At 39.2% G+C, this 26,611-nt stretch overlaps 1 protein-coding gene across 21 annotated transcripts in view; it reads left to right on the top strand.

Annotated features, from left to right (window-relative positions):
• ptprdb (protein tyrosine phosphatase receptor type Db) overlaps positions 1-26,611 on the top strand; it is a 281,632-nt gene that overhangs the window by 135,966 nt on the left and 119,055 nt on the right. For 20 of the 21 annotated variants that reach the window (XM_029259211.1, XM_018737900.2, XM_029259225.1 and 17 more), the window contains one exon: positions 2,130-2,167. In XM_029259211.1, coding sequence (XP_029115044.1) covers positions 2,130-2,167 — 38 coding nt within the window. Of the gene's footprint in view, positions 1-2,129; positions 2,168-13,490; positions 13,949-26,611 lie in introns of those variants that run through there. The other variant, XM_029259221.1, reaches the window with a different exon arrangement.

Below are 26,611 nucleotides of genomic sequence, written 5' to 3'. Positions count from 1 at the left end.
TTAATTTAACTTTATAGTATTTGTTGTTCCCGTCCTGGGTGTGTCCCCTCCCCTTCCAGTCTTACGCCCTGAGTTGCCGGGTTAGGCTCCGGTTCCCCGTGACCCCGTATGGGACAAGCGGTTCTGAAAATGTGTGTGTGTGTGTGTGTGTGTGTGTGTGTGTGTGTGTGTGTGTGTGTGTGTGTGTGTGTGTGTGTGTGTGTATTTGCTGTATTTAGCCTGCTTTGCTAGTTGTTCAGTCTTTTTTTAGGAAATGTTATGTAGTTATCCTTCTCCCAGTAACAAGCTTTAAGACCTCCTTAATTTTTCGGCCACGAGGCCAACAAGCTGTCAGGATATTAGATGAGAATGGCATGAAAAGGCAGGGAGGAGCTGATTCTGGGATGAATTCAGTGGACCCTGAGCAAATAGCCATACCATTGTGTATTAATTAATGTGGTAGCATTTACCCACTGATGAAGGGGGTCATTAAAGCTAATGGCCATTTTCCACTAAATACTGTAGATAAAAAAAAAAAATCCTCTAATTGATTTCCTTGCAATTTACTAACTGTCATCTCTGTAATTAAAACAGCTTTTCAGTTTTACTCTTCAGTTTAAAATGTAGTTCTAGGCAAGGTTAAGAAAATTAGTCAGTTAAATATCTCAAATGCTTCTTTAAAAGAAATATAAAAATAATAATAAAATGGAATGCAGAAACATGTCATGTATTTTGTGTAATTTAGTAGGCTGAGAGTTAAGAGAAAAATAAACTACTACAATCTATACACAGTTTTTTGGTTTCTACACTGGTTTATTTATAAACCTTTAAGATCTGAATTGTGTGCAAAGGTTAGTAGCTTTTTTTTTATTTCATAATCAAATTGAAATTGAAAAATTTCTTGTTGCAGTTTAATTTATAAAGTGGCAAATGGCCAATTAAGTAATTCAATAAGTAGTTTACCGTCCAACAGAAAATTCTTTTTAATAATGAATCAATGAAGGAGCAACTGAAATATTTCTGTCCCTTTGACAAAAATACTCCTACTCATTAATGTCCTCCATTTCATCTTATTATTAAATGTTATGAACTTGAAACCATCTATAGTAGCTATTTGACTTTAAAACTAGCTGTTCAGATTTCTTTAATGATAATTTCTCATGAAACATGCACTCTGTCAGTCATTATCCATCTCGCTCCAGAGATAGATAGATAGATCACACACACACACTTTCAGAACCGCTTGTCCCATATGGGGTCACGGGGAACCGGAGCCTACCCGGCAACACAGGGCATAAGGCTGGAGGGGGAGGGGACACACCAAGAACGGGATGCCAGTCCATCGCAAGGCACCCCAAGCGGGACTTGAACCCCAGACCCACTGGAGAGAAGGACTGTGGCCCAACCCACTGCGCCACCGCACCCCATTGATAGATCATTATCACATAATCACAGAAGCCAGGCACTATACCTGTGGCAGATTAATTCCACCCTGTCTGTGTCTTTGAGTGTGGATTCTACTCTTTTATTTGCTGCTTGGTCACCTCCTTCTTTAGTCCCTATTGTTGAATTGCTAATTTTGTTTCTGTTGCATAGTATCAAATGTGTATTATTTTGTACTATTATCAGATCCCTGTATTTCTTATTGTCATTTACCAAATGCAGCAATCACTGGAAAAGTTTCTCCTCTGTCTCAACTCTATAGTATCTGAGATGAATCAAGACTATGTTCCCTTTCAAGTAGTTAATAACAGACTCTAGGTCTTCTCATGAGGACAAGTGTTCAATAGTTCTTCTGTTTAATTAGATGGTATGTTTTCAAACAAGACCCAATACAGGTTATGTTAAATAGTATTCCTGCAGAAAAGTTTAGATAAGCCTTTTCAGAAAATGTACATAGAATGTTTATGTCTCATCATTGGTTTAAAAATTCTAAATGATTATGCAGATAGAAACAAATTTTGTGTCTACTGCATAAAAACTGTACACTGACACTGGATGACAGAGGAAAGGTTTTGTAGCTCAGAAATTATACATATTTCCCATTTACTTAATTGTGTCCTCACTTTTAGACTGTAGACATTAATTAATGAATTGATTAATTAACTGAGCAATTGATTGATTGATTAATTGATTGATTTTTCTTTTAGCTCTTCAATCTTCGGGATAGTTCCTGGGCTTCTTAAAGGTAAGTGTAGTAGTTAGCGTTTTTCCAGTGTGTACATGTGTGCCTGCGTGGGCATATGCATGCATGCACATGCATACCTGTCTTGCTGAAAAGGTTGCCTCGTCATTGCTTTGAAGTAGTTATAAAATTGAAAAAATGGTTAGTTGCATATTACAGTTACATTGGGTCTTCAGCTTAGAAACACAGCTGAGACTGAAGTATGTCTGTAGCTTGATTTGTTCATAAAACCAACTGCAGAGCCACAATTAGTAAAATCTTAACACAAACATTCATCAGTTTATTTGCAAGCTAGGTTCTGTAAAGCCATCAGTTAAAACTCCAGCAAATTTAAAATTTATTCAATTTATGTCAACTGCTCATGTAATGTAGGGTTGTTGTGTTTCAGAGTCTATCCTGGAAACATAGGGTCTGAGACAGAAAATATGGGTGTGATAGGATGCAAAACCTTTATTATATTGTCTTCTATTATCTGAAACAACACATCCAGCATTTATCAGCATCTGGAGGGCACTTTTGGTTTGCTTTATTATACATATAATAAATAAATAGATGTGTATTGGGAGGTGGGTTGGGACGGGTCCTGCTTTCCAGTAGGTCTGGGGTTCAAGTCCTGCTTGGGGTGCCGTGCAACAGACTGGTCTCCCATTCTGGGCGTGTCCCCTCCCCCTCCAGCCCTACACCCTGTGTTGCCAGGTTAGGCTCCTGCTCCTTGCGACCCCGAATGGGACAAGCGATTTGGACTGTGTGTGTGTGTGTGTGTGTGTGTGTGTGTGTGTGTGTATCTTTACTTACTCCCTACATAGTTTGTAAAAGTCTCAGATATAGCTGTAATAAATAAAAAATGCACTGTAAGATTTTAGTTTTGCCTTTTTATAAACTTTGAACTGCATTAAAATGAAAAAAAAAAAAATCTATTTAAAATTACTGAAAATAAAACTATGCAGTCTCCAAAACCATCCAAATTTCATGCCAAGTGTTGACTAATTCATGCCATAAATACATGCAATGTTTGTAGTTTTGGTCTCCACCATTCTCTGTTCTTCATCTCTTAGGAACACCAGGCACAAGCTTTAAATATTGTGGAAGTGAGTTAAATTAATGTGGCACCACAATTCTACTTTAATGTATATATACGGATACACAGGTGATGTTTGCTGTATAATAATTTTTTTTTTTTTTTTGAAAAAGTGAGTGCAGAAAATACTGTTAAGGATAAATAAATGGCATATATGTACCTTCAAAAATTTGTAACTCGAAGATGTCTAACATGAGGAACAAGTGTACTCATAGTCATTTACCCAGTAAAATGGATTTACCTGGAATGCTGAAAGGTCCCATGTTTTGCTTTAATGGTGGTAACCTTAGGCTCAGCCACAACGACTGCAATCTGTAATACAGTCACTCACTGTCTCACTCACAGTTGCTCTGTTAGCACTGGAGTGGAGCCTGCTGGGATGTACACACACCATCATCGCTGATACAGGCTTGCAATTCTTTGGCACAGTAACAAGCATCCTGACACCCTGGGGTCAGGTGATTTAAGTTGTACTTCAGTCCACCTGACAGCAGTTCAGCGGCATGAACAGACAACATTTCAAAAATGAGTGTACCATGTCAGGAAGTCTTCTAGTTTCCAGAGATTTTTAAATAAAAGTTTGTTCTTTAGGGATGTGATGTGTGTTTTGCAGGAAATATAAGCAGTGTATGTGTGTGTGTGTGTGTGTATATACATACATATATATACATGTATACATGCTTTAAATCACAGTTGTGTGTTAGTAAAACCATTATATGTTTAGTTAAACTAGTATACATCTTGAGATTTAGGAAATGTTCACCACCAGCACCGCCAACAACCGCTTGTCCCGAGCGGGGTCGCGGTGAGCCAGAGCCTAACCCAGCAACACAAAGGCCGAAAGGGGTGGGGACACACCCTGGACGGGACGCCAGTCCGTTGCAAAGCACCCCAAGCAGGGCTCGAACCCCAGCCCCACCAGACAGCAGGCACCAGCTGAACCCGCTGCAATTTAGGAAATGTATAATTTATAAAGAAATAAATGGTTTTACTGATTTACATAATTTAATAACACTAGTACAATGTATCTCTCTCTTAGTGAAAGGTGAAGTGTCTTGGCTGAGATGCTCAGGCCAAAAGTGAAACCAAACATCGGTAACTCAGCATGTCGCAGGCGTTCTTTCTCTGACATTTGCATACCTGTTCAGACAGTCCGCGAACAAGAGCACCGTTTTGATTTTCTATATGCAAAGATGCACTTACATCTGACCTTATTGTGAGTAGAGTGATTCACCGCTGTGAATTGAATGGTTTCATGGGTGGGATTTTACAAGGCCATCTTAATTATGTGCATATTCTGCCACCTGTCAGATCTCTGCAGCTCCTCAACGGTTTGTCAGTGGTTTCTTTTAATACACAATCACTTTGGGCCTTGCAAAGGCAAAGAATGTGTAAAGGATTCTGACTGCATCCAGCACGGAGGGATTTATGTACCGTATGCAAATTTATATGAAGTATTTTTAGCGCCAGAGCAAAGCAGCACCACCAACTGTGCTTAAGACAGCTCACTCCAGAGCCCTGGAGTTCTGCATATTTTCATTAAGGCTAATTTAAATATGTCGCTCCTGATTTCCCTCTGCTGCTGTTACAGCTCCCGGAAAGAGGGCTAGACCTTAGTCACAGGAGTTTTCAAAAACAATACATTTTTTTTTTTTTTTTTTTTTTTTTATCTAATACAACGGGTTTAGCTTGTTGACCTTGTTAATGTTTTCAGTTTAGGTGAATATATCATTTGTTAAAGGTTATCCCTGGAAATTGTTCTACATATATACTTGACATAGGCTATAGTACAAAAACATTTTCTGCTTTTGCTTTGTATTTACTTTATACGTCTTTATAAACACAGCAATGAATGAATGAATGAGTTAATTAATTAACTAATTCAGTTAATTTAATTTCCATTGCTCTCTGAGTAATGTAGAGCTTTAGTCTTTAGTGAGGTTTAAAACAAAATCTAAATGTACTACATTGTGGACATAAAAGACACATCAAATGTGTTCCCTTTTATATGAGTACTCTCTTTTGAGCAAGTGCTAAATTTAGACAGAAAATGTGATCTCATTGTTGAGTTTGTTGAACATCTAAATGGAAGAACTCAGATCAATATCCATTTTCACCAGTGACCTTCCCATTGGCAAGTGAGTATTGGTAGATATAAAACCATACTGCATTCTACATTTTAGTGCATTGTATTTAAATTTGTAATTTATAGATGCTATCCCTAGCGTGTACTGGTCTCATTAGCAAGATGCTACTATTGTTACTAATGATTTTAAGATCTGCCAAGAATAACCAACATAGAGCAGATTACTTATAGAATGTGTGAAAAGATCGGAGGCAGTGGGCTGCAAGCTATTGTTGTGGTACTTCATTTGGCATTGATTGGAGACATTCCCTTTAGCTTTTAAAGAAGTGTCAAGACTTGTGGCTTTCCATCTTTCCATCGGAAAGCCACAGGCGGCTTTATACTCTGACAGCGAGAACTGTCCGGCTGGCCACTGTCACCAGTTTCCGTTTTCGTTTTTATTTATCTCTCCCAAGACAGCGGGCTGATGGGAGATTGACTGCCCTGGGATTGCCCTGTCATCGTACTTACCCACAGTCTTTGCCCCTTGGGCTTTAGAACTGGCGCAGGGGTTCCTTATCGGCCCAGCAGAATCAAGCAATCGCTCACACTTCAAACCTGGGAATCTATTCTGCCCGACCACATGTCCTAATCTCCCTGCTAGCTGTCTGATCTGCCGGAGTGAAGCACGATAGCGCGGATCAGGAACACGGCTGGGTCAGGGCCGCGCCAAGCAACGCGTGTAACAAACGACAGATTTCAGATCAGATTGAGATATCGTCTGTTTGGCACTACAGAACTGAGCTCGGTGTCAGGTTCTAGGATGTTGTCCAATCTCAGATCTCCGCTCTGGTTAACTGTTTACTGTTTACTGTTAAGGCAAGATCAGTGATAAAATAACAGCCTGATCCCACAGGAGAACCCTCTCTAGCTAGAAGAACCAATACGAATAAATATCCTTTAATGCGTACATTTAACGGGGTGCGGTGGCGCAGTGGGTTGAACCACAGTCCTGCTTTCTGGTGGGCCTGGAGTTCGAGTCCCGCTTGGGGTGCCTTGCGATGGACTGGCGTCCCGTCCTGGGTGTGTCCCCTCCCCCTCCGGCCTTACGCCCTGTGTTGCCGGGTAGGCTGTGGTTCCCCGCGACCCCGTATGGGACGAGCGGTTCTGAAATGTGTGTGTGTACGTTGAACATGTTTAGAGCCATTTCAAAGAACATATTTTTTTATAAATTAAGAAGCTATTTCCACTTTTCTGTGACCGTTAAGTCCCCCAAGTCCCATTTATTAATCTGGCAGAACCTTAACATTTTACTTGTTATAAAAATATGTGCTAAAAATAATTCAATATTTAATAAGGAACTTATGAATATATAGAAGTTTGATTCTTACAATCGAAGTGTATTCCTGAGATTCTTCATTTCCTAGAGTCTCAAAGCACATCATGGCATATAGTTTTTATAAACAATAAGGGCTAATATCCTTATAGATATGAATCAGTATGAATACCAGACTTCATTGTTTCATCCTACGTATGAAGTATGAATATTTTTCAACATACCCTTTAGATTAATTACCAAAGGTTATATTTTTATCTGTGTGGAACAAATTACTCAAGCAACTGCGGTGTCTTTGTCCTTACATATGCAAGGGGAAGAGAGCAGGGAGGAAAGTATTTGTCAAAGAGGAAAGATACATGTTTTTTCTGGGCTTCTGTTAGAATCAGAAGTATTGATGAAACAAAAATTTTTATTTTGCCATCTGCCGCAGAGGATTTTTAACCGGACATGCAATAGCCTGCAGCTTATATACCCTTTACATCAGTCAAGTGTTCTAATTTACATGTGCTCATATTTTACATAACACTGAATTACTGACCGCCCTTAATCTTTATGCTTTTTTTTTCTTGTTTGGAGAAGGTTTGTGTGTTGCCTGAGGACAAAAGGCTCAGCATGGACTTTGTCACGTTCTCAATTTGCATCCAAGATATTTTTTTGCAGCTCTGTAGCAATAGACAAAAGCAGCGAAAAGGTTTATCTTTCAGCCCTCTTTATTAGTAATGATTAAGAATGTTAATACTTTGTGGTCATAACTGATATATTGCAAACAAGAATCGTATTAGTACATGTTCATTCAATTCTGAGTTTTCATCAGTGTCAAAAAAAGTACAATTTAACTTGCTGTGGAATTATGGAGAGTTGCATAAGAGAAGCAGCAGGTGGTATGGTTGGAGCTGTTGTTTTTGGACTCTTAAGTTTACAGGTCTGAATCCCACCTCCTGCTGTCATACCCTTGATCAAGATGCCTATACTAAATCGTTCCTGTAAAAATTACCCAGCTGTGTAAATACCTGGTTGTCTGTATCTAAACAATGCCTGTCTCTCTGTAGGAAAACATGTACTAAGTAAACATAAGTAAGTGTAGCAGATGTTGGGTCACACTGACATTCATTTGTGGCAGTATGACAGGAAGGACATTATATTAATCTGGCGGAATAGCTTTATAACTTTATGAAAGATGTGTTTCTGTTTCATAGTTGCCAATAATCTGAAGCAATTGGCACTTCCTGAAACCTCCATTGCTATCTCCTTATTGCAAGTGCAGTGGTCTGTAAGGTAGTTTTGACACTGTTAGTTGTCAAGAAATGTATAGAACCTCTCATCTAACAGAAAAACTAACAGGAATGTAGCCACTTTGGGGTTGGTACTTTACGTACCACTTTATGCAGCGAGGCATAAATGTATAAATAAACTTGAAGCGGAAGGAAAATCGCTTAAAAATGGTAACATTACGGAGACAAGCACAGGCCATGCAAGCCGCACTGCTCGTAAATGAAAGACACCTTTCATTTCTAACCGGCCGTGAAGCTGATAGCATTTTCTCATCCCGCTCAAACAGCCAAAATTAGATTTCCACCACGGTTTACCAACTCTTCTCACATGAATGCCACAAGGATGTGTCAGCCACTTGAATATCTGAAATTGCAATTTCCTCAATCTGAAAGGAGGTGCTGAAGAATGAGACCATTTCCTTTTTTCTTAAATCTAAACATTTTTTTCCATAATGCCCTTTTCAAGTATGCCATTCAGTGTGATAGAGGGGGAACCGTCAGACTGATTACACTCATTTGTACATTTTAGACATGCTGTTCAGTTTGTAATGCAGCATTTCATTGGTACTGATTTAATCCTAGTTTGGATTCCACTGTTCTTAGTCTTAGTATTTGGTTTCCTTTTGAACTCAGATCCTGTGATTTTTTTTTTTTTTAAATCACAAACCAATTTTCTCTAGTCTTCATGTAGTTTCGACAAATGAGATTTCTCTTTTGGTAAAATGGTTTTCTATGGGAATAATGTGACCATAACAATTAATTTCACACTCAGTCATGATGGCAAAGCAAAAAGTATGAAGACATATTTGTGTTTTGTAAATCCGTCACTTCATACACAAATATGTATCAAGGTTTTTCTTTTTTTAAAAAAAATCCTTTTAGTTAAAAAAATTCCAGTCTGTGAAAGATGTATCACCATACACACTATCCTTTTAAGTAAAACTGCCATTGTTTACCTTCATACAAAAAAAAAAGGTGCTGAATAAGTACTTGTCTGCAAAACATGTGTTTTCTTTACACTCCAGATTTGCTTTAGAAGCTGTCTCAGTAATTCTTTCACAAATAGTGCAACGGTACTGTAATTTAAGATGTAACGTCATGCTGGGTTTTGACAAACAGTTAAAAACGTACAGTTTAAATGGCACCTCCCACTTTTCTTTTAAGAATTACAAATTAACTTGAACGTAAGGCACAGAGTTATTGTAGATTATTAGGGCAGACAAATGGAACATGGTGGGAAGGAATTATGCGAACACGTGCTCCGTTTCCTCGACAACAGCAAATCAGTCTCTATAGGGGGCAGCAAAGAGTAACACTACGAGCTCAGCGCTAGCAATCGTCCTCTCTCTGTAGCCAACACTGCAACCCTCTGCTTCACGTTTACCATTGTTTCACACCTTTCCTGTTTCCATTTTATATGTTTCTATACTTTTTAGCCTGTCGTTTGGCTGCTGCTGGTGAATTTTTAGTCACAGCAGCTCCAGCTGAAATAGCTGCAAGTTCAGACACTGAGCTAAGAACAGCAGCGTCAGCAGCAGCAACAACAACACCTGTCAACGTGTTTTCTGTAAAAGGGTTCCAGTTGAGGCCTAGTCTAGACCCCTTGTAGGGTTTAAGAGAGTTTCTGAACCCACAACCTGGGGCTACTGAACGCACTTATTGTCACTGGCCTTAGTACCTCATTAGTAATTACTCTGCTCTGATTTCATATAAAACTCAATTATTTTGTGTTTTTGCAGCATCTGTGCAATAGGGATGACAACTCAAGTGAAGTCAAGGCTGACACTTGTCTGGCCGGGCCTTGACAGATGCGCAGCAGAGCATCTTTCATGAACACTGGAGTGTAAAATGGAGACAGGGGCTTACACAATGGTTCTGATCAATCAGGCGAGCTATGATATTTCCAGTAAATGCGCTCAGCCCACGGCCCTTGAGCTGATGAGCCAGGCGGCTACTAGGTAGTAGTTCACAACAACTCACCAGGTACGGCAAGATCTCCTTGGCAGTCACCTTTCCAAGAAAACTCAGATTTAGTCTAGTCCAGACTCTATTCTGGCTACTTTTTCAGCTAAAAGCCATGCAGTGCTCTTAAAATTTATTTTAGTCAATATTGGTTCAGATACAATTCTCTTTATTTCATAGGTTTCCATCCATCCATCCATCCATCCATCCATCTATGCATCATCCATCCATCAAAAAATATACAAATAAATAAAAATGCAACAAAGTTTCCAAAGAAATGTATAAGTAGAATTTAGGTTTGGTGCACAAAGCTGTCATAATAAAGCTGTTGCATTTTCATGAAGTTATACAGTATTCTTCATCAGCATATATGGTTACCCACAATGCAAGCTGTGGTGAAATTGTCAATGCATAATGAAATCTCTTATTCTATAATTCAAACGTTTTGGGGCACAAAGCAATCCCGGAATAAATAACCATGGGCTAATCATTTGCTGTCTCCATGATTAATTTCCAGTAGCTATAGAAGTACGTATGAATTGGGCAACACTGCAAAATAGGATTGGTCCCTCCGTAGACTTGTTTGGTATGCATTTGAAATATCAAGGAATTTCCAAACAGCTTTCTGACGCATCCCATTACTTTACAACAAGTAATTCTCATTATTCTCCCGGATAAGCTATCTGCTTATTATTCATGTGCATTTCACTGGCAAGAAATAACTCGATCCTCTTACGGTTTTTTATTGTTATTTTTCTCCAAGCGAAAAGTAAATTATGTGGCAGTGATGGAAAAATGAAACGTTAAAATGCACAGCAAGTTGTACTTTATGGAATGCCAAACTCAGGGCCTTGTAAATCACCGATTCAGTTGCTCTTCTAGTCAATTCAAGTGCTGCACCATATGGGAAAGTAAGGGAAGCCCTATCATCCATTGATCCACCCACTTTCAAAAACAGTACATGCTGTATGGTGTGTGCCAACCATCCTATACACCTAGTAGTAAAAGTCACTCATTTTTGTAAGCGTTTATTCATCCTGTTTTGGATTTTTGGATGCATACAATAACTGAGCAATGCTGTCTTCATATTTTGATTTTAACAAAATGTGATTAAGAGATTACCCTCACATTATACAGATTACACAGTTAAGTTGGTCCACATTTTGAGGCTTGAGAGCTTCTTCAGAAACTGGGCCGAGGTACTGATGTATCACTTGGGCTGTGGTGTGATGTAAACTGAACAGATCCATGGCTGTCAGCATTTACAGGTCTTCAAAAACTGATGGTACTGCGCAGATGACAAACGCTGTTAGCTTCAGCCATTAGCAGTCCAGGGTGCTTGTAAAAACAGGGTGCGTGCTGAAAGTGACATCCTGCTTATTCATCTAATCTCGCACCCGGGATGGAGACAAAGAGACCCACGTTTGCAGTTCATCTCTGAGCTGAATTGTGACAGTGGCATGTGGTATACTGAGCTCACGATATACCTCATAAGGCAAGAAATGTGCACAGAATCTGTCAGCAGGGTCTGAAATAAGATAATATTTCTTAAGGAATAATGAAATGCAGATAATAGAAAGCAAACATCTTTTCAGTGCCCCAGGCATATAATTATGCTACAAAATAAAACAAAGGAAAACATTTTAATGATGTCAGCATTTTAATGAACATTTTGTTGTCAGTTTGCCAAGATCTATTATTGATAAGCTTTGTGTGTTCTGACCTTCATCCTAGGAATTCACAAAGGGAAAATTAAATGTGTGAGTTTTCATAAACTTGGGGAACAATGTCATTCATTTTTAATTTCAGTGAATGTTTGTGATGCTCCCCAACACTACTACCACCCATTTCCTTTATTATTTTAAGCAATGCTGCCATTAAGGACAAATAAGGGAAAAAAAAATAGACTTGATTTGGAGTTTCTTGGTTGTACCTTGTCTGTCCACATTGTGAAGTAATTGGCATCTTATTTGCACTCATACATTTGCTTCAGAACTTTTCTAAAAGTTCGGAGCTTGACAAAAAAAAAAAAAAAAAAAAAAAACCTAATGGTAATTTTCTTGTGAGTTTGTTTCAGTGAAAACAAGATGAGGAATGTGGTTTACCATTAAGTCCTCATTCCAGTGATTCATTTATGTTACACCATCTTTACTGTGCATTTTAATTGTTGTCCATGTGTGAAGCAGGTGTTATAGGAACATAACATAACATTCTGTGTATTTTCTCTTTCCCATTTAAGTTTGGGACAGCTGGTAGCATAGTGATTAGAAGTACTGCCTTTGGGCCCAAAGGTTGTAGGTTCAGTTTCTACCTCTGGCTGTAGTAGCCTTGAGCAACTCTGAATTTCTCCAGTAAAAATGACATACCCATATAAATGGGTAGGTAACTGTAAGTACCTTGCAATTATAAGTTGCTTTGGGGGGAAAAAAAGTGTGTCAGCTAAATGAATAAATGTAATGTAACTTGCATGGAAACAAATAGATTCCTTGATGTATGCCATGGTGCTAGATTCATCAGCTTGCTTCTAACAGAACTTTACTATGTTATTGTGTAAGAGTTTTTGCAATGGGCACCCAAAAATGGCATGATTTAAATTTGTTCATATAACAAAATATGCTGAAACCACTTGTCCCAAGCGTGGTTGTGGAAAACCAGAACCTAACCTGGCAACACAGGGCGCAAGGCTGGAGGGGGAGGGGACACACCCAGGATGGGACGCCAGTTTGTCACAAGGCACCCCAAGTGGGACTCGAACCCCAGACTCACCAGAGAGCAGGACCCCGTCAAACCCACCGCGCCCCCTTGTGATGCCTCTGTTGGCATTAAATACTTGTGCTCATATTTACTTCAGGAAAAATGTTTGTGAAAATAATCATGACTTCTATGACACTTCTCAGTATTTGTGTCACAGAGTTTAGAATTGCTTTTTGAGAAATGTCTATTAATAATTCTTAATCTTATGCTTGTGTTAGTGCTTATACAAATTTTCATTAATTATTTGTATATGTATTATGTATCTGCTTTCATACCTGGTAGAATAACAAGAATAGCAGCTGCTAGGGCAGTTGCAGTCTGAACCAGTAGTTGTTGGTTCAAATCCTGACCCTGCGGCAGTCGGCAAGGATAGGTTGCCAGTCCATAACAGGGTAGCCACACACACTCACACACACATGGACAATGGACAATTTCAGAGTATTCAATTCACCTGAACTGCTTGTCTTCTGGAGTGTGGGAGAAAACCAGAGCACTCCATCACGGGGAGAACATGCAAACTCCACAGACGAGTAGGAATACCTTGTAAAAAAAAGACAAAAATTTCATTGCACAGCTGCTTTGTAACATGTCCTGGACCAATTTGATTTTTTTTTTTTTTAATTATTTTTATTATGTCTGTTTTTATACTTATGTGTTGCGCAAAGTAGTCCTGTAACTCTGTTGTTGTTTATTGCGTTTATTTTCTCGCGATTCGCTGCACGAGCGCGTCGCTCCAGCGTGGACTGACGGGACAGAGCCGATCCGGGGAGTTATAGCGGATCCCAGCCAGTGACGTCAGCGCTCATCCTTCCCCTCTTTCTGCCTCTTTCTGCCGCCTATTTGTGCCGCTCCGCACAGGCTCTGTGTGCCACTCTCTGGGCGGCAGAGCGAGCGTTCGGGCCGCGCAGCGCACCAAACTGACACTGTTCCCAGCACACACACACATACACACACACGCACACACACTCACACGCTCACTTGCACGCACGCACACGGGTGGCTCATGAAGATTAACACAGGCGCTCCAGCACTGGAAATACAAGCCTTTAAAAGAAAAGAAAAAAATAAAATCACACACATTTACCCAACATCTGGACTCTCTTTTCATTTTCTAAGGACTTAGAGAAGAAGAAACCAATAATAAGACCAATGTAAAACAACCATAAAGAAGAAGATTAAAGAGAAATCATTTGCTTATATTTCTGGATTATTTCGCTTATGTCCTAAACGCGTGGATGTAACCCGGACGGTACGGTACAAGAAGGACCGAGGTTCAATCAAGTAGCGTGCAACAAATATCGAGAATGCTGTTAAGGTAAGCTTCATACATATTGCGGAAATAAGTTCAGAAGAGACAGACGTGCAAAGTGTCTGCAGCGTAGTCAAATAAGATAGTTATAATAATAATACAGCCGTGGGGTTTTTCGCGATCTGAGTTCAGAACACGACATACAATTAGAACAGCGAATTTCCTAGAAAATCATAATATGTTTCTGTCGGCGAATAGCTGCGATGTGTTGCCTTTTCCTTTTGTTTTGGAGCCTGTGTGCGAAGGGGCTCGTTCGTTGCCGCGGGAGCGCACCCGCGCGTTGCTGGCTCTGTCTGCCTCGCGCTCCGACGTGTCGGCGCCACTGATGCGCATCGAAGTTTTTATTCATAAAAACCGGGGCGAAATCGGAAAAAGACCGTGATCACGTCAGCAACACTATTTTAGGATGCTGATTTTAGAAATGTTTTGCAAAGCAGTTTCCAGTGCTGTGGGGAGAGCAGCAAGAACTGCTGTCCGGGCGTTATGTTACGTGGAAGTTTGGTGTACAGATTAATAACGTGAAAATCCCCTAGATCTGTGATCCTCAGATCTATGTGGATGAATGGCGCGTATAGAATTTTTTACTGAAGAATATCGCCAGCACCTAGCATTTGTCTCATTTCGTTGTTTGCCAGCAGCCAGGTCAGATGTTGCCAAAAATCATGTCCTCAGTGTCAGAAGTTACTTTACTTTAAACTATTTGAATTTCGCATCAGCAAAGGAATGAGTTGGATGAGTTTAATGCATTAACGTGTATTACTAGTTAAATCGTATCATATTTTAACGAGTCGATTATTATTATTATTATTATTGTTCTTATTTACATTGCATACAATTCTTATGTATGAACTACTCTTAAGATCATGACTTGAGTAAAGATGCAAGGTCCCTCAGTTCATGAGACGCATGTATGGTTGGTTTCCCATGTGAAGTCTGAAGATTGCCGCTTTTACAATATGAATGTCACCTTCCTTGGATGATACCATTACCATGGTGGCACAAGGAACATGTTGGTGGTCTTTAACATCACTGGCAAATTCACTACTTCATTGCTTCTTCTGTGTTTGGTTCGCCATTGCTTTGGCATGAATGCACTCGGTTTTAAGTTTTTTTGCATAATATTGCAATATGGAAATCATAATGGGACATTGCAGACAATAAGGCGGTGGGCTTGCTGTGCAGGCTGCAGTTCTTCAACAACCAGGGAATCCTTGTTGAGCCTCTTAACCACTAGGGGCCTTCGTACCCTGTGGAGAGAATGCGATATAAGAGGTCACATTATCAAGGATGAGTGTTCAGCTTCTCTTCACATTCTCAGACACAAGGCTTTTGAAAGCATGCTGTTTAACCACAGTTTGAAGGCCAGTTATTTGAGATTTCATTTTTCAATGTGACTCCTGTTCTTGGTGATAATGTTAGGGTACAAATTTCTGCGTAATGAGTAAAAAGGAGGAATTTATTATTCTTCATTTAGCTGAGACCATTTTCCCAAGGCATTTTAAAATGTTGCATAAGCAACTTCTTAATGGTTTGTCCATTTATACAGTAGGGCACTATTACTGTATCAATTCAGGGTAAGTACTTTCCTCAAGGGTACAGCAACCAGAACAGGATTTGAACCAGGGACCTTCAAGGTGACTCTGCTGCCCGTTACCCCACCACAGATATAAAGTGAACAGCATAGACTACTGCTCTTTGCAGAAAGAAGTGAGCACAAAAATACAAATCGGAACGTGAACAAGCATGATGATGTGTGTCTATCTAGGTAGTAATATTACATATAACACCCAAATTTGAAACTGAAACATTTTTAAATATATATTTTTTGTTAATTAGAAAGAGCAGCATTTGTTCTGCAATTTACTAACTTTAAATTATGTAATGTACTTGATCTCCACAAAATCCACCATTAAAACATCACTATTTTCTATTTAATTATAAGGTTTAACTTACCTTTGCAAGAAAATAGAAGATTGTCCAGTTCTTATTAACATTAACTAAATTTATGCATTTAACCAGCCAAAAGAGTACATGAAAAGAAAAAATAAAAAACATTGTGAAATAATGAGTTCGCATTTGTTCTCTTTTCAGTGAATTCTGAGTTTAGCCCCCGGTGTTTTGTATTGACAAGAAAGGCAGTGAAAGCATTTAAAGAGGCATTAAATGCCTAGATTGGCGAGCTGTGTAGAAAGTCTTGTAAGTGCTTTGTAAGTCAGTCTGCAGTGATGAAGTGGTCTTCAGTTTGGCAAATGTCAGCACTTTAAGCACACACTGAGACAGTGCAGAGCCTTTTATTAACTCTGTGATTCACAGATTTGGGTCAATTACTCATTTTCGCAAATCGACACACCAATTTAAAACAATTTACTTTATTTTTTTATTTTTTTTTGGCTCGGATTAAAGCTGTAGTGTTTTCAGAACAGTACACACATGCATTTTTGCATTAAAAGTGGTTTGCTGATGAAATATTATTTATTAATGTATTTAAAATGTTGTAAAGCAGTTGAGATGTTTAATTCAGTGAGCGATTTCATTGGGCTAATTTGATTAATACATGATTTTCCCATTATTCTTAATACAAAATAGTGAAGATTAAAGTGCTAAGAAGAACAACTGCACTTTTGTGAGAATTAGAAAACTGACCATGGCCAGGTTATCAAAGTTCTTCAGTTAAACAAATGATTTGTTTGAATCTGGCACACCAACTGATCCGAAGGTCGCGGAACAAACATCAGCTTTTTCGTAAGTTACACTGGTTCTCCAATTGGCAATCTTATGAAGTAAAATTGTACAGAGCCAATATCTAAACTGGTCAGTTTGTGTCGGTCAAAGATATTTTTTGTCATATATGAACTAAATACTATTTAATAGTCATTGTATGTTGCTATGGGGGAAAAAAAAAAAGGTCTGCTGGGTGAATAAATATAAATGTAATTAAATGTATTGTTTTATATATTGATTTATTTATTTTCAATTAACATGTAAATTTGTAACTTGTTCTGAATTACTGGTGCTGTGGAACCATTAATCAGCGAATCAGCAGAAATGAAAGGTTTTGGCAAAACTGAGTCAGGACTCAATTTGTTGTTAGCTTCTGTGTAATGTAGTTCTGTCTAGATTCTCTCAATATTATTTTATTTCACAGTTCTGTAGCAGAATGCCTAAACCTCAATAAATCTTTATTTTTTGGCCCTAAGCCAAAAACTAAGCAACTGGGAGTAATTTTGGCTTTTATACCATATCTCTGAAATTTCTGAAATAAGTCACGCTCAAAAGCAGGTGAGCAAATGACGAAATCATTTTGAAGGATCACTAATTGATTCAAATCATTCAGATTCCATTGAGATGAATCATTAATAAGACTTCCCGAGACGTGTGCGTGTTCTTCATTTGTTTTACTGTCAGCTGTCCCAACAGTCTCAACTAAAAGAGGATCAGTAAGTCAGGAAACACGGCACGTTCAAGTGTCTGCCCTGTACCCTGTACAGTGGTTAATATTTCTTATTCTTCTGGAATCTTCTTTTGCCCACAGCTTCCTCAGAGCTGGGAGTGCAGGTGACATCATTCAGAGCAGTGGCAGGGGGTTCCACATGAAGTCAGCTTTTTAAAAATTTTCCTTCATGAATTTGTGATGATTTTACAAACGAACAGGCGTGGAAACACATCCCTCTTCAATATCCACACTGAAAGCCTCTAAAGTAAAAGCAGATGTACTGTACTACTTGAAATTGCTCCATATAACAAATGCTTGGGACTTTTCTCTCTCAGCTTTTAACTTTTAACTCAGCTTTTTACACTCACATTATGAATCTTATTATGAAATAAAGACATTTTGTATTGTTTAAATTATATGCATGTCAGGGGGCGGGGTGGCGCATGGGTTGGACCGGGTCCTGCTCTCCGGTGGGTCTGGGGTTCGAGTCCCGCTTGGGGTGCCTTGCAACGGACTGGCGTCCCGTCCTGGGGGTGTCCCCTCCCCCTCCGGCCTTACGCCCTGTGTTGCCAGGTAGGCTCTGGTTCCCTGTGACCCTGTATGGGACAAGCGGTTCAGGAAATGTGTGTGTGTGTGTATATGCATGTCATGTCCTTGTTCTTACTTGAGCGTTACACTTTTAATGCAGGCTATTTTCAGAGCTGTGGGGGGGCGCGGGGCGGGTTTGGCCGGGTCGGTCTCTCTGGTGGGTCTGGGGTTCGAGTCCTGCTTGGGGTGTCTTGCGACAGACTGACGCCTCGTCCTGGATGTGTCCCCTCCCCCTCCAGCCTTGTGCCCTGTGTTGCCAGGTTAGGCTCAGATTCACTGCGATCCCACTCAGGACAAGCGGTTTCAGCCTCTGTGTGTGTGTGTGTGTGTGTGTGTGTATGTGTATGTGTGTGTGTATTTTCAGAGCCATGTGGAAGCATTGGTGTTGATCCATACCTGTTCTGCACACCACAGTTGCTCATATCAGTGATGGCTAGCGAGAACTTCACAGGTGACAGGACGAGTCTCAGATCTAGTGCAGTGAATTCACTGACAGATAGTGGTGCTTTAACAGGTTGCTTAGCAGAAACGGGTCACTGACACCGGTGTTTCTGGCTAAATCTGCTCTGTGGCCAGTTTGTGGCAGCAGCAGCACCGTGTTGCAATATCTCCATCCTGGGCCCAAACACTATTGTGACTGGCATGAGCAAAACATGGGCTGCTCTTCCACCTTTCGTGCAATTTCTGCTCACCCTATTCTAACATTGTGATCCGTTTCATTTCTGTAAGCAGTCAAAGCTGGAAATTTCTGGGCAGCTAAGATCATGCAGATAATCTCCTGTGATATCCATGTTCTGTCAGAATATTAATTTTTGGATTTTTGGATTTTTGCATTTATGTTTGTTGGAAAGGATTTTTTTACAATACAAGACCAACATGAAACATTGGTGAATGACTTTTTTCAATCTATATATACTAATGAAACAAATGCACTGAACTGAGGTGTAAATTTCCAGCTTTTACTTAGTTTTCCGTTTGTCCTATTTATGAACATGAAGTCTAAAGCAATGTATCCTCTCTCATGCTGAATTGTTTTGCGTGACTTAGAAGGAGGGTCATAAAAATATTTTCTAAGTGTCACAAGTAACACAAAATTCACCAAATCTTCCATTACTTCTTCAGGATTGACTTTTTTATTGTTTCCCATGAAATATAAAGTCATTTTAGATTTGGCCAAAATGTTCAGCAGCATAATGAAGATGAAATATTTATGACCAGTCTTAGTCCATAACCTGTAGTTTCCCTAAAGGTACTGACATGCTGTAGAACAAGTAACTTAATTCTGACTTACATTATATGAAAAATTTACTTTAAACAGTTAAATTGCAAATGTTTATAAATGTATATTATGCAAAGAATCATTACTGATAGATGAGTTCTCCCATAAATCATTTTTACTTCTTCATCATGTTGCTTTAAAGGTATCTGGGTCAGAATTGGCCCAGAAAATCAATACCATATGCTTCCTAATAACATAGAGGTGTCGTTTAAAAGGGTTCGCAAGACAAAAATGGAGACACCCTTTCAGTTGCACCGAGCTGACCTACTCCATGGCTGTCCTTGCTTTGAGAGATTAGGTTTCAGGGGAGTTGATGGATGACCATTGCTGTCACTGACAGTAGGCCAGTTGCATTTAAGCAGCTGGCTTCCTCGGTCATGGAGTTGACACAACTGGCATCCTTTTACAAACCCAAGATTTACTCAGCCTGTGGCAATATGATGTGGTCCTTTAATTTAGGATTAAAGATGAGTGAATCTGAGATACCAATGAGAAAACAAAAAGGGAAAAAAATTACAATGCTATAGCTGTACATTAAAAAAACTTACAGTCCTCTCAAGCTAAAATGAATTAGGTTAAACATATTTTCTTTATCGTATTTTCTCTGCTGGGATCATAATACAATTAAAAAATGTAGAAAAAGATAAAAACTTAAAAGTATGGCTCTCATAACTGCAGGCTATTTTTTGTCATTAAGTTTTTGACAGGACTTTATTTGCAGAGATTTTATTTGGAATTTTCACTGAAAGGATGTACAAATACAGGGAGGAAATGAGACTGCACCATACTGTGCATTATTCAAATCACATAGATTTATCACATTACTTCACAATAGCTGTCCCCCCAGTGATGGAATTCCAATTAAAAGCTGACAGGTTCAAAATGTGTTCCCAGAAATAAGTGGTTTTTATACTGAGCGAATCTACTTCCAGTTTTGGTGCTTCCAATTTTCTCAGAAATAAGACTGACAATTAAAAAAACACAAAAAAAAAAAAAAAAAAAAAAAAAAAAAACCTTCCAGTTGTATTTCTGTGGAATGTAATATAGCTTAATGGAATATGGAGCTATTTAAAAATTATACACAGAAAGGTAGAGAAGTGGGGGAAGGTATGTGGAGGGGGGTGCCTCTTCTTATTGGTTTTCCACAAGCTGTCGTATTGCCTAGTGGGAAACTCTGTAGAGGTTTATGGAATAGGCCTTGAAGCTGTGGATTATACATTCTCTTCATTCACGCTACCTGCAAACTTAGGAATTTAATGGGACCCACAGAGGGAGGATGCTGTCTGAATCCGGCCTCAGCAGCTGTTCCACACACACAGCGCCGAGGTGCGGTAATTAATTTGAAATCTGTCATTACCTGTGATAAGTCAGCAACATATGGCAAGAAATTAAAAATTTAGACCGAAAGAGTGGAGGCTGAATGTATCAGTGGTTGTTTTATCCTTTAATCACTGCCTGCTCATGCAAAAGAAACTTTACCCTGCTTTTGATCACCTGAAGTGCTTAAACACTTAAACCCAATGCTGATATCTAAATTGTATGTTGTAAGATTTAAGTTATACCACCCAAAACGGAGATCTGAGAAAAGCAGTCTAGTATGTAAAATATTAATTTTAAACCATGTCTGTTTTGATTTTGTAGACTAAGCTCAACCTAAGCAAATTTCTTAACGTGTTGCTTAGCTGATGCATCCCACCTCACAAAGATGCTTATTTTTGCTCACTTGTACAACTGGCTATTTTTACCGGAGCGGTTCAGGTTGGCTGGCCTCTTTAAAGGTACGAGAGCAGGACCTATCGTTGCATCCTAACCAGCAGGTGTACTGTATTTATTTTACACGTGATACTCTTGTTAGCTGTGGTAGGATATGGACTGCAGGTGACATTATGGTTAAAGCTGCTGCCTGGCCCTCATAGGACCTGAGTTCCAGTTCAGATCCCACATCGTGCTTTAGTACCCTTGAGGAATGTCCAGTAAAAATAACCTGGTTGTAAAAAGAGTTAAATCATTATAAGTCACTTTGGAGGCAAGTGCTAGCTAAATATGTAAATGTTACGTGTCGACATCATGTCCTCTTGAATTCTGGCAGTGCTCTTGGGCAAGCTATTGGCCGTTTCTGCAGGGCTTCCCCACATACAGTTTACTATTTATTTGGACCAAACTGAAGCTTAGTGACAATTGGGTGGATTACAAGATAAAATGTGTATAGGGCGCCACTCCCACGGGGGTGATGCCACTGTTCCGTGATGGAGGGCTATCAGCCATATCGCCTCTCTTCTCAGCTCTCCCAGATACCAGGGCGTTCCATGTTTTGGTGGACACTGCTTTAGCTCCTCTCATTCTTGGTGCAGGCTGCAGTTTAGCACTTACATTTTCTGAAGTTCAGATATATCCTTCTCTGAAAATTTAATGTAATTCTGCCTGCAAAGGGCATATTTTTATTAAATTTATGCAATAATTTTTCAGTCAAATTTTCTCCTTCTCTTTGAGCAACTAATTACAGCGAGCTAAAACAGGCACTCACTCTGCAGTGCATGTAGAAGACTGTGTAAAAAAAATCTTTTTAATATTTATCAAAGTCTAGATGTGAACCTTCATAGTCTTGTACTTTATGGGCAAGGGAAATGTGACCCTCAAGTGAGCATGTCCCAAAATTACTCCATGGCACAAGGACATAACCAGGGCACTAGCACTGTCCTGTAAGTCAGTTCTGAACTCAAGTTTTATGTTGTTTTCTGTTTATGATGGCACAGAGATATGATTCACTCGGAGCATGCTTTGTAACTCATTAGTCAGGAACTCAGGAATAACTCAAACTATTGGAGCTCCTTATATAACCCCTCAGACGTGTCTGTCATCATGACAGGTGAAGTCCTCTTTCAAAGGAGTGTGCAAGGCACAGGTTGAGTAAAAATTCACATTTGTGGTCCTGTGCCACAGAAACATAATTTGGGTAATTTTCAAGGGCTTGCATCATCTTGGGAGATAACATGCGCATGCCCTTCCATGTTTTCAGTTTGCTCCTCTTTGCTCCTCCTCTTCAGTAACTCTGTGTATTATATTAACATGAAAGCTGCCCATAAAAGACAAAACCTTTCTTGACCCACCCATACAATACAAATTGGTCCTTGTTTTGTTCTCTAATGAATCGGGGGTGCAGCTTAGCTGGGAAAAATAACAGTCAAACTCAATAGCAAACATGACGGTATTGTCCAAGTCGCTGCCTAATTGGCGTTTCTGTTCTTTCCCTTGTTTCCTATGGATTTATGTTTTCTTCATGTGAAGCTAAGACATCCCTCAACAGATCCCATTGTATCTTGTCTCATTGCCTTTTTTTAAGCTCTTAGCTGAAAAGAAACGCAAGGTCTACTTCTGCTGCCCCCCCCCCCTTTCATTAGAATTACATACTGGAACAAGTCCCTTGTGCTTTGTTCATTGTTAGTAGTAAAGGAGAAGCAGTTTGCTAAAGAAGTTGCATTTGTTTTAATTGGTTGTGACAATGGCGTGTAGTAGAGATCAGTGATGGATAGTGAGATGTGTGGATGCGGCAGGGTGCTTTCGTCTGGGAATAGGCACTCTCTGCAGCTGGTCATTACTGCTTGCTCCTGGTTGAGATGCTCTGGATCATGAGTAAACCATCCACCCAACCTTCCTAAGCAGCACCATATTGGACAGTGAGAACAACACCAGACAGGGTTCACCGCAGAGAATAGAACTGTCGCAGACTCATAATAATTCCTTTCCATTTGGTAGACACGATTTTTATCAAGTCTGCCTTTTATCGTGCCGTTTCAATGATGCTGCCTACATTTCATGCAACAATTGTGGTCTTTTTTATAAGGGTATTATTTTCTTTTATGGGTCCCTCTAGAGATGACTGTTAGTGTCACGTTGGCTTAGTTATCATGGATTCTAGGGAAAAAAAAAGCCTGTGTGAGAAAGTTTTCATCAGCTTCTCAGGATATATTGCATCATGAAGGGCACCGGATGGCGGAGAGAAATGGCTGTACAGGCCTCAAAAGGGAGCTGTTATCCCTTTCAGGTTTGTGCTACACTTTATCAACTCTTTATACCTCTTATAATTTGAGTTGCTTGTTCCTGGAGCACTCCCAGATATTCTCAAGAATGTAAAAAAGGTGATAATAAAGATGTGTGTCATCCTCTTTCTTCCACTATTTGAATTATTTGTGTCACACCACAAGAAAAGGCACATTTCACGGTATAACAATGCACCAGTGCAATCCTTCCTCTCCTGGGCTTTGTGTTGGCTTTGTTTTGGGAGTTTTTCCAACATTATTGTGCTAAGCTGGATCCCCTGGACTGGTGCCGTAGGCATCAAGGGGCTCTGTCTGGTTCTGAGCTGTGGAGCAAGGCACCAACGCATTAGATCTTGCAGTTCTTTGTGCTCTTGTGTTTGAACTTTAGTGTGACACAAAAAAAAAAAAAAAGAAAAGAAAATAATAATAGAGGTGCTGTAGTTGCAATTTTTGCATCCAAGAAAAATATACTATTTCTAGCATATATATGTGGCTCAGTAGTTCTAGACACCACTTTATGATGTTAAAGTCTCCGAAGCAACTTTAGCCTCTCAACAAACTGAAGGATGTGGACAAAACAAAACTAAGATGAAAGGGTGTAAAAGCTATAGGTTTTCAAACCCACTTTTCCTTAATTATTAAGTATGTGTACGGACAGCAGTGCAATGTTCTTAGCAGTGTTTTTTCAAACACAAGTTCTAGAGACAAAGAAAATCTACAGTAAAAACACTTTGGGATCAGAGCAGCTGTTTTAGGAAATGGAATACAGAACGATCTATGTAAATCCACTGTGGGAAGAAAAATACTTTCAACTAAAATGATGTGAACATTTATAGAACTGGGATATTTTGACCTTGGTCATTAGCCATGGTGGACTAGCCCGTCAGAGTGTGTTACGGTATTCGGTTTGCCAGCCGGCCCCCTCCGCCATCTGCGCCGACTGCGTGACTCCTTGTGTCGGCCCCCGTGTCATCACTGACGAACGCAGCAACGTCGCCTCCTCCCAGCCGTGAGAGAAGGCGGCTGCAAAGTTCGGGGTGCTTACTTTTCTCTTCCTGCAGCGTTCTCCTGTCCCTGTAGACTTAATTACTCCCACATCAGTGTTTTCTTTCTGTAGGTGTAACTGAGTAGCCTTTCTACTGAAATGACTAAAGTCCCGTGTTCACTTCACCAATGTTAATATATATACTAGTTTTCAGCAGCAGTAAGATGTAGGTAAATATATCAGACAAGTAATTCATTTAGAATTTATTTAATGTATTTTTTTTGAATTTGCAAGATATATCTTGATGTCGTGCATCATTACATTTTATTAAATGGTGTTTCTTTAATGACTCATTTTACTTTGAGGTCAATAAATTGTCTGTCTGTCTATCTTTGTTTAGAGTGGGACAAATTATAATTTACACCGTACACCATTTACTACTTCTATTAGTCATAATTATTGTATCACGTCAAATGATGTATGACACATGCATAATGGAGAATGCAAAACTAGTATTCTGTCACCAAATCTCTGTTCAGCTGTCTTTGCTGTTCATTTGTGCTGCTTATAAATTAGCTGAACTGAATAAAAGGATCTTGTAAACTTTCCAGATGTGTTTTTGTAAGCACTTTTCAAGAAATTAAGAAAGGTTTTCCTCTAGCTTTGAGTTTACTCTTCAGGCCTGGACAGGAGCTGAAAAAGCACAGTTTTGAAAAGCGGAAATTTACATACTTCTTTATCATATAAGCACCATGTTTGGGTAAAATTATCTGGTGATAATTGTCACTGGGTAATTGTGTCATGGTTCACAGAGAGTCAATACGTCTGTGAAGGAAATTCAGAATATGCTACAGTGTGGATTCTGTTCCTTTAAGTACCAGCCGCTAGTCAGTGGGAACCATATTTAATTAGCTAGATAACCATATGGTGTCTTTAAAAAAATGTTTTGGAGGAGAGCAGGGGAAAAAAAAAAAAAAAAAAAAAACTTTTTTATGAATGCAATTGTGTGTAGGAGAAGTAGTACTTTCCAGCCTTCCAGCCGGCCAATACTATTTCCTGCATTCTCCGTGTCTTCCATTAGCAGGGAGCATTTTAAGACCACTGTATAAATAGCAATGCTGTTATTTCTGTTTGTGCTGCACTGAAATGAGGCAGCTTTGCAACAGGGACTTTGTGCACCTGGTTTGTAGCCCTGATGTTGGGAAGCATCCAGCTAAATGGCTATTATGGAAAGCTGGCATCGATTTTATTTTTCTTTCTCTACGAAATTTCTCTCTGCGTATCCCTGTCGAACCCTCCGTCATCCATGTTGCCAGCTGGTCAGACTCTGGTGTGTACGGATGATATATTGCAAGTGTCTGGGATTCCTGCAGTCTGAATATGTGTAATGGAGTGCTTTGTAACCACTCTATATAGTAAGAGGTAAACCAACTAGCGTGGAGTAGGGAGGAGTTAAATCCAAACATGAAGGTTTTATATATGCAAATATGTGACCCCCCCAGATATACACATTGATTCGCATGCAAGGATGATAAATATGCCGAACATACCTAAGGTACTGCATCTGTGAAAACTGTACCCTGCACCGTGTACATTTTAACTCCCTGTATCTCCCCACTCCTTTCTTGTGAATGAAACTAATAAAAACTAATTTTAGACCGGGAAATATTAGTTGTTGCATCGCTTATCATTGTATCTTGCATATCTGTTTTAAGATGCTCTGTCTTTTCATGTCATTTTGTTGAAATTACCATTACCAAGCCCAGACAATATGGGTTACATACCCTGTTAAAATGAAACTTGAGCTTTTAAATCTTTTGAAAGTGCATTCTTATCATCAGCAACATGAGCACTACAGGCTGTAGTAAGAAAAGCTTGGAAATGTCCTCAGAAAGCTATATAGCACTAGTTTTATATACTTTCTATGTTTTTATACTAAATGTATGTATCCCAAAGACTGCATGTTATGTATATATGAGATGTTAAGATAGCTAGGTACTATCAGACAGATGCTTTCATTCTTACCTTTGCAGAGTGCCTTTCTTAAATACAATGTGAAATATTATCTCCTATTTGCCAGTTCTAATAAATTTAACTAAAATAAGTATAATATTCTATTTTCTATTAATGTAATTAAGGAATGACATTGCAGATATTTTAACTGTAAAGATATTCCACAAATAAATTTTGATTAACAAAATTTTAATAAAATAACATTCAGTCCTTAGTGAAAGTTTTGTTAAATATAATTGCAATTATAATGTGGTCTGTTTAGTATAATACAGCTCAACAAACAGCTCAATCAAGCGTAATTAATTAGGAGCATGCTGAAACAAAAAGTTGCACA

Source organism: Scleropages formosus, chromosome 16, assembly GCF_900964775.1.
Source record: "Scleropages formosus chromosome 16, fSclFor1.1, whole genome shotgun sequence".
Classification (NCBI taxonomy): Eukaryota; Metazoa; Chordata; class Actinopteri; order Osteoglossiformes; family Osteoglossidae; genus Scleropages; species Scleropages formosus.
Note: the sequence above shows the minus strand (reverse complement) of the source record. Positions and strands in the feature narration are given on the sequence as shown.